This window comes from Oxyura jamaicensis, chromosome 22 (assembly GCF_011077185.1).
Source record: "Oxyura jamaicensis isolate SHBP4307 breed ruddy duck chromosome 22, BPBGC_Ojam_1.0, whole genome shotgun sequence".
Taxonomy (NCBI): Eukaryota; Metazoa; Chordata; class Aves; order Anseriformes; family Anatidae; genus Oxyura; species Oxyura jamaicensis.
In genome coordinates this window covers 2,444,817-2,459,622 of record NC_048914.1, presented here as the reverse complement: position 1 = coordinate 2,459,622, position 14,806 = coordinate 2,444,817, and the positions used below count along the sequence as shown (strand labels likewise).

At 48.5% G+C, this 14,806-nt stretch overlaps 1 protein-coding gene across 2 annotated transcripts in view; it reads left to right on the top strand.

The window, feature by feature from the left end:
* DPYSL2 (dihydropyrimidinase like 2) overlaps positions 1-14,806 on the top strand; it is a 53,036-nt gene extending 38,230 nt beyond the window's left edge. For both annotated transcript variants that reach the window (XM_035345025.1, XM_035345024.1), the window contains 7 exons: positions 2,337-2,457; positions 5,440-5,596; positions 5,760-5,901; positions 6,581-6,751; positions 9,614-9,793; positions 11,235-11,400; positions 11,961-14,806. In XM_035345025.1, the coding sequence (XP_035200916.1) occupies positions 2,337-2,457; positions 5,440-5,596; positions 5,760-5,901; positions 6,581-6,751; positions 9,614-9,793; positions 11,235-11,400; positions 11,961-12,052 (1,029 nt within the window). In that variant the 3' untranslated portion in view covers positions 12,053-14,806. The remainder of the gene's footprint in view (positions 1-2,336; positions 2,458-5,439; positions 5,597-5,759; positions 5,902-6,580; positions 6,752-9,613; positions 9,794-11,234; positions 11,401-11,960) is intronic.

The window sequence follows — 14,806 nt, the reverse complement described above, 5'->3', positions numbered from 1 at the left end:
TCGATGTTTCTTGCTGTTCCTCTGGAGTCTTGTTACACACTAAATTGGCTTGTCACACTGCCCCTTACGGCATGTAAAGCCCGTCCTAAGGACTTCATGGTGGTTGTCGTCTTACTAAAGATGCACTTCCTTCAGAGCTTCCCCTACAGCGCAGCAGCAGGAGTTGCTCCCACTGCCTCTGCAGAGCTCTGCGTCCGGGCCGTGTTGAACAAAACCAAGACGTTGATTAAATCAACCCCCCCGCCGAATGCAGCGAGATGCGTGTCCGAGTGAAGCATGCCGTGTCTGGCCACGTCTGTGTCTCACTCGGAGCGTGCACATCTTCTAACTGCTGGGTTGAGCAGAAGGCCTGAATTCAGGCTACGTTTCACTGCTGCCTCACCTCACCTCAGTAACCTGGGTTTAGCCAAGGTGACAGCATTCAGCACTTGGTCCCAGCCAGCAAAGGAAGGCTGTCTTAGGCCACCATCTCAAGGCAGCATCACCCATGGCTTGCTGTAAAACTCCCCCTCATTGCACAGATCGTTCTGTGATGACTTTTCAGCGTGATCCGTCATTTTTTTTTTTGTTTTTATTTTAGCCACAAAAACGCTGAAAGCCCGAGCAGTCCAAGTGCTCCAGGAAACGTCTTTTTTTTTCCAAGAGAACTGCTGTGCTAGGGCTTCTGATGCATGCTGGTAATTGCAAACATTCCCCTTCGGACTCGTCCTTGGGTTATTGTTATGTGCCTGTCACCATAGCATCTGGGCACAAGGCATGAATTCAGCAGCCTCCTTCTGCACAGAAAATATTCTTTTCCTGCTATAGCAGTTGCTTAAAGGCATTTTGGGCAAAAGCCTGGAGATGCAGACTGTTCTATCCCTGCTTTGGAGGTGAGGAAACGAAGGCATGATGTGGAAATGGCCAGAGCTGCGTGTGCCTGCTTTACATGGGCAGCTGGCAAACTGATGCCATTGCCTGGAAACGTTTCCCCAGCTGACTTCTCTCCTCGCCGCTCAGGAGGGACAATTTTGCTTTTCTTGGCTCTTCCCTTCAGCCTCCCTCTTTCCTGCAAGTGCTGCTGACTGTGGCTTGCTGCAGTCAAACCTGGAGTAACTCCCTTCCTTGCAGCCTTTTCCACTTGGGTGGGGCAGCTGGGCCAGAAAATGTCCCCATTTTGGCAGTGGCACGTCCCCACTGCCTGGGGAGGGTTAGTCACAAGCCCCGGGGTGGTGACAGGCTAGGGTTTTAACCCTTTTGGAGCTTGAAACCAACCTGCTGGGTTTGGGGGCTGGTTTTCTTCTAAACCCTCCCAGTCCTTGTGTTGTTTTCTTTTCCTCTGCTGCCAGCAGAGCAGTACCAGGTGGGAGCAGAGCTGTTCTGGGCACTTGGGCATCTGTGTGCCAAGTGCGGTGTCCTAAGATGACAGGTCCTTCATTTCAGGTGTTCCTGCAGCACACCAAGCTAGGAGCCAGCAGTCAGCGCGTCCTGATCCTGGGACTGGTGCTGGTTTGCTTCACTTGGCCTGAGATAAGTCACTGCAGAGCAGATTTCAGAAGTGCTGAGGCTGTGCCAGGCCTGTGGGAGGTGCTGGTAACCTCCTGCTTTTGGAAATCGGGTGGCTGATGGCTTGGAGGTTCAGTTGCCTTTGTTGTTCTCTCGAAAGACGTCTGTGGTACTGCAGCTCTTCATAGCAACAGGCATGATGAGCATTACTCCCTTGGTAAATTCATCAGCTGGACGGCTTTGATTAGATGTGATCTCCGAAAGTCCTGATCCTGTTCATTCGAAGACTAGCTAGAAAGCAGTGTCTCAGTCTTGCTGAGGCTCTCTCTCTACACGTGCAAGAAAAAATAGTTGATTTATGGGGTGGCTCACACTCTGTCAGATCCCAAGCCAGATGCTGTGGTGGAGGGTACAATTTAGAGGGCTTGTTTGCAAGCGTGGCTTACCAGAATGGTACAGCATCTCCCTTCCGTGCGGGCTGGAACACAAATAGTTCTGCTGAGTTAACATTTAGTTGTTTATTTTTGCCTAGGTTAAGGAAGGGGCTTCATCAGACTGACCCCGAGCACCTGGAGCGTTATTTTAGGGCTTAGACTGCTTGCAGGGAATCTCTGAAGCAGCGTGGGAGAAAAGGTAGTAGAGAGACAGGACTGTAGCTCGCTGCCATTTTAATTATCCTAATTACACTGAACATTTTTCCAGCTTAGATTTGGAGAGGTGGAAACTCTCCTCTCACCCTGCACACCCTGTTTTCCCATGAAAGCACAAGGTGTGACCCCGTGGAGGAGGATGGAGAATTGGGGGAGTTAGGAGGATGCTACCACTGACTTGCTGCTGACTTTGTTTCGCAGGTGGAGGCAGAAGCTGTGAACCGGGCAATAACCATCGCCAACCAGACCAACTGCCCCCTGTATATCACCAAGGTGATGAGCAAAAGTGCCGCTGATGTCATTGCTCAGGCCAGGAAAAAGGGTAAGCTAATTCCCCTGGGTGGAAGCACCCTACTCGCTCATTCTGTTCAACTCCTTGCCAACATAAGCTTCATCCCTACAGGAGAGGTTTCTTTTTCCAGTGTTATGTCCAGGCTCTTTTTCAAAAGGTCCCGAACGAGTGCTTCTGTCTCATCTCCCCCAGACAGTGGCTGTATCGGTGCCAGGAGCTGTTCCTTTTGTTCACCCTGGAGGCTCTCTCTTCACACCCGCTACATCGAGCCATGCGCCTTCGTGTTATCGCGGAGCAATTCCCTGCTGTCTCCACTTAACAAATCTCCATGGAGGCTGCAAGCAGTGTCCTCTGTCCAGCTGCTGTGGTCTTCCTTTGGAAGAGCTGAACTGCTCCCAGGGTCAGAAGTGATCCTAAGAGTCCTGACTGAGGTCTTTGGCTCACGAGCCCTGCTGGGGTTAGTTGGAGGAGCTGAAGTGGTTACTGGTTCCAGCTGTCCACCGTGCTCCCTGCTTGTGCAATGGATACTGTGCTGTAACTCAGCCTGGCATCCCGGCAGGAATTAGGGTCGTTAACCTGGGTTTGGCTGAGAATTTTAATTGCTTCTGAAAACTCTGCCTGAGGATGCTGTAAGAAGCAAGACTCAGACCTGCCTTGGATGCTGCTGCCTCGTGTCTCCTCTCTCTCAGTCAGGTCTGAAGGAGCTGCGTAACTCTAAATGATGCAGTAACTTCTCCCAGGTCCTGACTGTGCTGTCTTGCCCCCAAGAAACGAGGGTTACAAAGCACAGAGAGCGCCTGTCTCCCTACTTCTGTGACTAAACCCTTCATTTCTATTTAAAGTGCTCTGGGTGGGTGAGTAAGCAGGAGGGATCATTTCCCCCCTCCTTTCCACAGAAGGGTTGTATTTAATTCGGTGCAGTCTAAATAAGCCTGAATAGATACACAAATGACATCACTTTCCATCTGAGCGTTTGGTGCTAGAAGAGCTAATTTCCTACTGCAGCAAACAGACTCGTGTTTGTGTATTAGCTCAGAAGTGTTTTGATCCCATAATTCCTGTTAAGTGAGTTCAGAGCTGGTAAGGGAAAGCGATCTCCGAGGCATCTCTTTCTGTTCGTGGTGTGGAAGCAGCTCAAGCTGCTTGGGATAAACTGTCCTCTGCTAGCTCCGTTAGCGGAGATGATGCTGAAACGAGATGTGTTGACACGGCGAAGTGGCTGCATGGTGCACTGCCCCTGCAAACAACTTGATGCTGCAGCACAACTTAATCCCATAAGCCAGGGAAGCATCCTTTTGTTTTTCTAGATAAAGGACTGGAGACGCAAGCGCCACAGAGATGTGGCATCAAGAATACCTTTCTGTGCTCACTGTCCTGAGACCACTAGCTTGAGAGAAGTCGTAGGGTAAGGGACCGCACACTTTCATCACGAAAACCATAAAACAATCTGACGTGGCTGGGGGTTGGCCTGATGAGAGGTGCTGGGATGGTCCCAGATGACTGACCACAGAGCTCACTTCACTTAGCTTCCTGAGTGAACTAGTGTGTGCAGTTCTCATTCAGATTGCATTTTCTCCTTATAAGGAGAATTTGGGGTATAAATGGCACACCATTCTCTGCTCCTTTATTTAAGTAATTCAATTTAAATGCTGTGCATTACCCAACTGGGTAGCCCAGGAGGGCCACACACACTATCCTTGCCCTCCCAGGCAACAGAGGAAACAGAGCTGAAGGCATCCAAAGCAAAAACAAAACCGAATTGATTTGCTAAATGGAAAAGAGCGACTGTTATTTAAAGCCAGATGTTCCCAGTGGCATTTGTATGGAGGAGATTCCCTGCAGGCCCTGTCATTGGCAGATCTGGGAGCTCAAAACATTGCTCCCTGCAGAACAATCCTCCCAATGTATTGGCCCACAACAGGCCTCCCATTAATAGCCAGCGTGTGTTTTGCCTTGTTCTGATTTCATAACCCTATTTGTGGCAAGTGATGTCACACGGCCTCTTCCTCTGCTGGTGGATCCCCTCCGATAAAGCTGCTCCGACATCTCCTGCTTCGGTGTGGTCCTGGAAGCAGCGTGCAGCCCGGTGATGGAGCCAGTTCTGCCTCACCAAACACACTCTTTCCCAGCTTGCTTGAGAGCCTGTAGACATAGCAGGAGTTTGAACATGGTGGTGAAAAGTCCTGTTTCTGTACTCTGCATGGCGAGGTAAGGCCCTGTTGGCTGGCTCTTGCGTTGCCTTTGCCAGTCTTTTCCTTTTGAAGCATTTAGCAGTAATATTTTAACTACCCACCCTTTTTCCAGGCAGTTAGGCGTACACAGAGCGGCTGGGCTCAGAAGCCAGCTGGGCAGGCCCCTAACGGCGATTTGGGGAGCGTTTCATTTGGTGAGCAGATCTGCGGGGCTGCCAGCCTGCACCGCTTTTGAAGTTGCAGCATCTTGCAGCTGCTTGGTGTGCAGATGTTGCTGGTGCATTCCAGCATGCAAAGCATCGTGGCCTTAAGGATCGGCTCTTCCTTCATGTGGTTCCAAAAATGCTAATAAAGAGGAAGGATGCACTGGTGGTTAGTGGACTGGACAGCGAGTCAGAAGATGTGAGTTCATTTCCTAGTCCTGCCACAGATTTACCATGAACCCTTGGGGAAATCACTCAGCTTCCCTGAGCTGCATTTGTGAACCAGAAACGCTGCCGTTTCCTCTCAGTGGTGTGTTCTCTGCAGGCAGTAAACTTCCCATGTAGGAGTTGCATCTGGTCTGTGCACAGAGCCTGCTCCAAAACCACCCAGCCTTGGTAGATCCTTCATGGCTGTACGTTTATAAAAATACTGCAGGTGCCTTTTTTGTTCGTTCCTTTTCTTCCTTTTCCTCTGGACCATGCTGTGTCTCCTCATTCTCTTACAGTTCCCCTCAGGCTCTTCCATGAGGTTCTTAGCCCAGGATCCAATACAGTGAATCTTTGGACATTGCTTGGTGCTCACAATGGGTCTGCTTGTGTCCCCCCCCCTCCTGTAGGCACTGTGGTGTACGGGGAGCCCATCACAGCCAGCTTGGGTACTGACGGATCCCATTACTGGAGCAAGAATTGGGCCAAGGCAGCAGCTTTTGTCACTTCCCCACCGCTGAGTCCTGACCCGACCACTCCTGATTTTCTCAACTCACTACTGTCCTGGTGAGTAGAGCTCTTTGTGTTCTTACAAGACATGTTTCATCCTGAGACAAGTGGGTTATAAAAACACTAGCTGTTGTTGGCAGCTAGCAAAAGAGCGTTTTGTCTTCAGTGGTAAACCTGTGACAATAAGATACCTTAAAAAGCTGTCAATGTCTGTTTCCAGTGGAGACCTCCAAGTTACTGGCAGTGCCCACTGCACCTTCAACACTGCTCAGAAAGCTGTTGGGAAGGACAACTTCACCCTGATCCCTGAAGGAACCAACGGGACTGAAGAGAGGATGTCCATCATCTGGGATAAGGCTGTGGTATGTCCTGGGCTGGTTGCGTTGTGGCCAGAGGAGCTCTTGCAAGCCCTGAAACGTCTTTAGCTTAAGCCACCCTTCCACCTACGATTCTGCAGACTTGAAAATCCAGCTTATAAAGCATGCAGGCATAGAGCAAATGTTCACTTAAATGGTGAATGGTTGAACCTCTATGCCAGTAGCAGAATGGTAATGGAGTGGAGAGTGCTGTGTGCCAGGTCTGGATCTTCCCTTTTTGTGTGTGTGTGTGTCATGTCTCCTTTCGGACCTAAAATTACCAGTCTGGTGAGGAGGAGTTGGAAGTCTGTCTGTGTATGTTCAGTTATCTCTTCTGGTACCTGTAAAATATTGTTGCTAAACAGATTGAGCAGGAGTTGTCACTCTCTCGAGTTAAAGTGGTGTGGCCAAGTGGGTAGAGTAATGAAAGGGGGGTTTGGTTCTGGTCCCTGCTGCACCGCAGCTGGCTGGGTGAGTGAGACAAGTTCCTTCTCTGCAAGCAAACATTCAGATCTGAAAGAGCTGCAGCAGTGTGTCATTACCTCCTTGCAAAAGCTCGGTCCCTTTACTTGAGCTTTTTGCTCCCACAGAGCTTGTTGGGAATGTACTTTTGATGGTCCTGCTATCGGCTTTTCGGAGTGGTCCCCATCTGGCTAATGCAGTGCCTCCTTTTGTCTTTCTCCAGGTGACTGGCAAGATGGATGAGAACCAGTTTGTTGCTGTGACCAGCACAAACGCAGCTAAAATCTTCAACCTGTACCCGCGGAAGGGCCGTATCGCAGTGGGCTCTGACGCTGATTTGGTTATCTGGGATCCTGACAGTGTCAAGACAATCTCTGCCAAGACTCATAACATAGTAAGGATGTTTTTTATGATATGAGCTCTGCTGCTCATTTCCTCCTGTCTTCCTTTAGACTATGCTGACAAGAACCAGAGCTTGTGACAGCTGAGGGTTTTTTTTTCCCCATGCCCCAAGCCCTGTCTGGTCTTACACCCGGCACAGCTCAGTTCTGTGCAGACGCAGAGGTGACTGAGTCCACAGCTGCAATCACATGAACACCCAGATATTTCCCTCGGAGCAAAGAGATTGTTGGCTCTTCCTGAGTGTTAGACGTGCAGATCTGAGCACGGAGAGAGCTCGTCAAATCTCTTAAAATGCCAAGAGGCCTATCACGACGTGTCATTTATGACCTTTTGGCTCACTAGCAGTGGGAATGGGACTGTGCCTTTTCTCGTTGGAGTTAGTGAAGCATGCCAGCTTCTGGACACCTTAGCTGGAGATTTGATCCAGGTCAGTGAGTCTGAGTAGATTTACACCATGTACTGATCTGCCCTGATTGCTCCAGGCCTGTGGCAATGTTCAGGCTTTGCTGCAGATGTCCTGCCCCCTGGCAGTGGTGAGGAGCAGGATTAGTTGGGTGATGGAGGCCCAGGAGTTGGTGACAACCACGAGGAGAAGGGAGGCAGAGAAATACCTGCTGCAGGTGCTGTTAGCTGAGTGAATCCACAGGGGTACGTGCGTGGAATCAGGCAGGATTTTACTGATTATCATCCCAATGTTAGCTGGCACAGGGCAGCTCCCACACTAATCGGACCCTCTTTCTTTTATGGCTTTGTGGCAGCACTGTTAGAGACACTGTTTGCCTGTGGTCCCCAGCAGTGTCCCAGCCCTTTACACCTGGCTCCTCCAGATAAAAGCCTTCCCACCCTGTGTGAAATAGCAGAAAGGTCCCGGCACAAAGGGCTGGTTGGAGCCTCCCCGTGCCATTCTAGGACTGTCTCAGAGAAAGCAACCTCTGTTTGCGTTTGTTGACAACTTGTTTCACTGCTGGCCATGAACCTATGGAATGTTTCCCTGGAAAAAACTCCTTGTTCTGTTTTCCATGAATGCTTTCATTCACTCTGGAGCTGAAGGAGCACAATTTTCTTCCACACTTTGGATCCCTGGGCACATTCACAAAGAAACTTTTTTTTTAAAAGGTTTGGTTCTCTTCCCTGTGACTTAACTCTGGGTCAGAATTGGTCACAGATGGCCTGGATTCATCCTGCCCGTGCTTAGACTTTGAGCAGAGGCATCCAAACGGAGAAGTCTGGTTGCTTTAATCACCTTTGGAGGTGATGAGTCTGGAAGCACCTCTGTCTGGAAAGGAATGGCTTGCTCGTTAGCAGAGGAAGCTGAATTGTTTGCTCTGAGGTGCTGAATTTAGCGTCTAAACCTGGGTTTGTGCTTACGGGAACTGACCAGCTCAAAGAGCCCTTATCGATGGGGTGTGCCCCGGTACAGTCAGGACTGGCTGTGTGCCCTCTCCAGGTTTTGCCATAGGTCTCAGAGCTAGGCTGAAGGATGGCTGGATCCACCCTGGAGTCACTGCTCAGAAACGGTTTTAGGCTAAAGACTGCAATTCCGCTGGGGCTCCTGCAAGTTCAAACATGGTGCCAAGACTGGGGAGGATGAAGAGCTCTCTTTCAAGTGGTTTGTTAGAGCCTGAAGGGCTGTTGAACAAGCAGCAACTTTTTTCTTACAGGTCCAGCTTTTCACCTCTTCACCTCTCTCACTGCATTGCCTGTTACACCTGGCATTGCACCTGTTGGGGTGTTTCTGTGTCTCACACTGCACGTGAGCCTTGTATCACAGAAGAAATGGATACAAGGGATGCCAAGAGAGTCAGGGCATCCTCCTTTGATCAAGAAGAAAACAAAAGGCCCTTTGAAAGGCAGGCGGAGCGGTTGCTACGACACAGGGCTACGTACTGATTATGTGGCATCAGATGATTGTAACATTTTTAAATGCTAGAGCAACATGTGAACATTTTCCAAGAATTCACACCGCTGTTGCCACTGTCTGGCAAGGAAACATGAGGAGCTGGAGAGGGAGACGGTGTTGTTCTTGGAACAGCCTAATTCATAAGTTCCTAACCAAACCTCCTCCTCTGCCACCACAGCTTTTTTCTTGCTGGACCCGGTTTGCTGTTGGTTTAACCGCCATTCTAGCTAACTGTAAATCTGCAGTCAAGCCTACCCGTACTTATAACACACTTCAAGATCAAACTCTGTCATTAACTCAGTAAAAAGGACCTGGGTTTGTCTCAGAGCTGAGCACCAGAGTACGAGTCCCCAAATAACACGGTCGGAGTGCATCTCATTGCAGGATGTTCCTGGGTGGGACATTGACCCGCCGTTCCTTTCAAACTTCTCTTTTTTTCCATGCGGTGACGTTTCAAATCCTATTAATTGAGGATGAGCAATCCCATCAGAGTAAAACAAGATTGGCCTGGTCCCTGACCCGTCAGCAAAATGCTTATTTCATAGAATCATAGAATATCCTGAGTTGGAAGGGACCCTTAAGGATCATCAAGTCCAACTCTTGACAACATTTGAAATACATTTTAAAAAAAATTACCGTAACTTTTAGTATGAAACTCAGATAAAGCTTTATTTGGCTCTTAAATCCCATGCCTCTCAGGAAGGATAGGTGCCTAAATCCATTTCGACAGGTACGGTTCAAAGTATTTGCATTTGAAACTGGATTTGCTCTGTAAGGATCCTCACAAAGAACGTTTTGCATGAGTAAATCCTCAGTAACTTTAAGCGCTATTGGGTTTGCTTGCATCTATTCTCAAAACTTGGGGAATTAGCAGGGCTGGTGATGGCTAGTTAAAGCGCGGCAGGTTTTGCTGGCGTGCATGTTTGCATCACGTTGCCTTCTTGTCTGTTCCAGTCTCTGGAGTACAATATCTTTGAGGGCATGGAGTGCCGTGGGTCGCCCCTGGTGGTTATCAGCCAGGGGAAGATCGTGCTGGAGGACGGGAATCTCCACGTGACCGAGGGCTCTGGGCGGTATATCCCCAGGAAACCCTTCCCTGACTTCGTTTACAAGCGCATCAAAGCAAGGAGCAGGGTGAGTATAAATGGTTGGATACACATTTGTAGTCTCTCTGAAACTCCTGAGTTAAAGTGGGTGGAAAACAGATGCTGTCCCCTGGCTCGCAGAACACACACACTTCGGCACCAGAAAATGTTCCCTGGATAGGAGCCACGTTTATCTCATTCCTCTTTCATTTTTGCTATTCGCTTGAGTCATTACAGGAGTATGCTTTGTCTTGAGCGTGGTTTTGCTGCAGATTTTCTTCTTCTGCTCTGTAATTGTGCTGTATCTTGGTGGCACCTGGACAGAGTGAGAACTGTCTGGTTTAGACGTGAGTCAATCTGCAGATAACCCAGCAGGCTTCTCCTCCCACAGGAGCACCAAGAGAACTCACCGATAGCAGTTATACATCAAACCTCTCAGCAACAGCTTAGAATTGTCATTTATTGTTAAAGATGTATTAGGCTGCTTTCCCTTCTGTCAGATGCTCTTGGCTGGTGACTGGTGAGTCAGAGGCACGGCCCACTGCCTGGATGAAAGTGGGAATGTTTCTATTTTTAAGAGGCTAAAGTTGCCGGAAGAGCATTTTGGTAAAATACACCCAATCAAAACAGAAACCGCATTTTGAAATGCCTTTAGTTGGTAAAAAGATGAGAGAGAAGGTGATGCCGAACTTGGCTGCAACTTAGCTGCAGAGGATTTAAGAAGTTTATTTCCAGATGAAGCCAGATTCCTGAGGAGAAAGATGTTTTGATGTCTGCGCTGTTGCCCTCTCCTGGAGAAAACCAGAGCAGTTCCAGTTCTGTTGACCATAGGTAGCCGACACGTCCCTTGCAAATGATCTTTCCGTAATTGTTCTCCTGAGGAAATTACAAGTTACCAGTGTTAGAAACACAAATCATTTAGCACTGCAGAGAACAGCTCCGTGGTTTCTGTTGTGTCCTGGCCTCCCGCAGAACAGTGTCTCTGACCTATAAATCCAATTGGGCAGCATCTCAGCTGGAATAATTGCATTGAACCCAATCTAAAGCTCTGAAGCCAGAGGTGTGAGGCTAGCCCGATTCTTGTTTGTGCAGCCTTGGCTCTGGGTCAGCATCATTTTCCTTTTGGGGTGTGAGTAATAAGATTCATTTGAGAGTTGTCAGGAGCCTTTAATACAGCAACAGGTAGGCTGAGATCATTAAAGGCAAGAAGTGGAGGTGCAGGGGAAGAGCTGGGGCTGTCTGTAGGCTGCAAACACCACTGAGCTGGGGCCACAACAGTGCCAAACATCTTTCCTTTTAGCCACGCTGCTTAAGAGGCCAGCTACCACCCAGGGACCAGCCCGGAGGAGGTTTTGTGTGCTTCCACATCCTCTCGCTAAAGATGAATCTTGAGATGTGTGTTTTTGGCTTAGCAGCATCAGGCCAGCTGTCTAGGTCTGTTTTGAAGGCTGTTTTCACCCTGAGGGCTTCCCTGCTTCTGTGTGTTGCAGCTGGCTGAGCTGCGGGGTGTGCCTCGAGGCCTCTACGATGGGCCTGTCTGCGAAGTATCGGTGACGCCGAAGACCGTCACACCGGCGTCTTCAGCTAAGACATCTCCTGCCAAACAGCAGGCCCCACCTGTGAGGAACCTGCACCAGTCTGGGTTTAGCTTGTCTGGTACGTACTTTTGTGGGGCTGTAGTACCTTGAAATCGTGTCTTCTTTATGCTCCCGTACTCTGAATTCTGCTGAAGTTGGAAGGCGGTGAGAGATTGTGGGGTGTTCGTAGCTTGGAGGTTTTTCCTTTAGAAAGGAAGAACAGCGTAGGAGCTATCACAGAGTCCTGCTTATTTTCATGCCGTGTCATGAACACTGAGTTACCCCAAGGCTCAATCCTCAACCGGGTGTCTGAACAGGGCACGTTGCACCAACACCAGTGGAACTTTGCCAGCTGAGACCAGCTGCAGACCCGGTATGCAGCAGATTTATTTCACAGCGTGCCTTTTCACTGCAATGAGGAGTGGTGTGGATGGGCTCAGCAGCTACGGCTGGCACAAGGATCTGAACAGAGCCAGGACAACTGGAATCAGAAAACCGAGTGTGGCAGGGCGAGGGTCTCAGCAAAAAGCATAGCTGGAAGTGTGTGAAGAAAACAGCAAAAGGCTCGCTCAGGGAAAGCCACTGATCTGTAGAGGACAGGGTGCTTGTGTTCACTGACATCGCTTCTCTCTCCCTCAGGCGCACAGATCGACGACAACATCCCACGCCGCACGACTCAGCGCATCGTGGCACCGCCCGGTGGACGTGCCAACATCACCAGCTTGGGCTAAGGACCCCTTCTGTGCCCGCCTAGCGGACCAGGGGAGGGGACGGGGGCACCTGGAGACCCTTTTTGATTCTTTTAGAGCCTGTGACAGTTACTGCGGGCAACCAGTGAGGGGGGGCTGAAGTAAGGCGCCTCTTTCAGTCCCCTCAGATTCCCTCCTCATCTTCACCAACCCCTCTCACTTCCCCATCAGCCCCTACACATTTAAAGAAACAAACCCTGTTTTGACACCTCTGACATGCAAAAGTAAATGTAAAGAGGATGTTTGAGATATGTGGCCTCAGTCCCATTCAGCATCTTTCTTTTAATGAAGGAAGGATAAAGTGAATTTCCCGGGAGCTGCCTTTAAGACACAGACAAAAAAGGAATAAATAAATGTAAAAAAAAATAGCTTTTTTTTTTTTTTTTTTCCAATGTCATGCAGAAGAGTAGTTCAAGGGTTTTAAACTGGATATTCTTTAGGGTTCTGTGTTCCAGCAGAATAGCTAGGCGAGCACGGAGGGGCACGAGTCTCAGCAAGTAACCATTCCCCACCACCGCCTTCAGGTCCCTGAGTAGCTGTCTGCTGCCAAGAGAGAGAAACAGGACCCAGCGCTAGGAATACGCATCGCACCCTCCCATCGGGTGAGCTAGAATTGTTGGGGACTTTTCGTTCTGTTTAGTTTTATTTTTTTTTCCTTTTTATTTTCCTTCTGGATTTTGCTGCAAGTTAGGTCCTTGAGGGTTTTTTTTTTTTAACATTTGTGTATGTTATTAATATGTTTGTATCATTGTGTTTACGAAGCCTTATCTCAGAACTGGGCATCTCCCAGTTCTCCCCGGTCCTTCCCAAGTCTCATTCAAGTTACAGACCCCGCCAATGTCACTGCCACCCTGGTACTTCGGGTGTCCCCAGGTTCCGTTCCAGCTAATGCTTGCCACTTAGCTGCAATAGGAGGTCGCGAAGCAGGTTCATAAGCTATGATCTTCACTTCAGTATACTGGGTCTTGAGCTGGTGCAAACAACAGGGCTAGATGCCGGCTGAGGAGCTGGGACAGTCTCTTGAGGAGCTTTGAGCAGTTAGTCTTTTGTTCCTGGAGGTGGCCATCAATGAGCAGGGGGCCACAGGCAAAGCAATACTTTGCCTGGGAGATTTCTGTAGCAGCCACGTCCCCTTGCCTGGCCATCTATGAGTGGTTATTTAAAACTTTACGAGAGCTTATCTTTAGCTCTCGTCGAAAGGCCGGTCGGGTGAGTGCGTGCCTGAGCATCCGTGGCAATTCCAATTAGAGTCCAGATGCCCAGCTGTTGTAACCGGGAGCCTCAGAGCAGCTCGATGGGTCAACAGCAGCTGAGAATCTCTCATCCACGGTGCAAATTTCACAGTCCCTCACTCCTTCAGGAATCTGCATTTGTGTAAATATTCATACGAAGGCCTGGTCGTTCCCCGCCGTTCCTCAGACTCCTGTTGCCTCAGGTTTGCGAAACCACAGGGCATGGAGTGATCCTGGAATGAACTTAGGTGCCGCAGCTTCTGCAGCAGTCAGCGGGATCTGGGCACTTAAATATCTTCCAGGTCTGAAGGTCTTTTAGCCCTAGTATTGGAGGCTCACGTTTTCAGGACACGGAGAATAAATCTGCACCATTAGAGTCCCACTTACACTTAGCTGCAGGGCTCGGCAGTCCCGAGGACTCGGGCTGTCTCTTAGCACAGAGAGCTTTTCCACCCACAGTTAACACAGCATTACCTCCACTGTCTGTACGCCCTGGCACTTGGCTGCATCTTCTGCTTTCTCTTCTGTTTGTACTTCACCACGTACATTGACCTTGTTTTGCCGTATTTGTGAGTATTTTTACATGGTGTTTACAGGTTCTTTTAAGGAAAAACTATGTATATGAAGGCTTTTAAGAAGCAACTACCAAATTTGTTGTTGTGACGTATCAACGCTGGGATTTTCAAAGGATCTGGAAGCTCTGTAGGTACCCAAACGCTCCCAGCTTCAGCACCTGATTCCTTTAGGCCCCTTTGAACATAAAAGTTCAGGAAAACATTGCCATCCTCATCCATGCATCTTGCGTTTAGGTTTAACTCCTGGCTCTTTAGTTTTGCATAAAAGAGTTTGCACTTTGTTTGTGAAGTAATCCGTGAACGTAATATATATTGCAGCTACTTTCATTTTATTTTCACCTGTATGTTAAAATCAATTTGAACGAGTTGGGGAGAAAAAAAAAGAAATGCAGATCCGTTTCAATTCTACGAAACACTTGCGGCTCTTCAGTATTCACTTAAGTCTTCCTTTTTTTTTCCTTCACTGACTCATGATGACTTTTTAGTTTTAATTTGTTCTTCAAAAGGAAAAAAAAAATCACAAAAAAAGATTTTTGCAGGCTATGTAAGCATGTTTTTTCCTGTGAGAGCTCGTCCGCTTTGTGTCTGTTTAATGAATGTCATATGTAAATGCTTAAAGAAAAAAGACGATGACTTAATTAATTAACCGCAGTGACTTGAAGCTCTAAAAAATAATAAAAAAAAAGAAGTAGGATTTAATACTAGCTGGATTTAACCCTTGGATTTGTGATTGTGAACCATGAGTGGAGGAGCTGTAAGTGCTAAAGCTGATCATGTGTGTAGACAACAAGAAGTACTGATATTTGACCATTGTCTCAATGGCAAAAAAAAACCCCACCCCAACCCCAAGTCTTGTGTTTTATTCCTTAAGAACTCTGTGTTATATTACCATGGGAACTCCTAATAAAGACAAAATGTTGTTGTTTCAC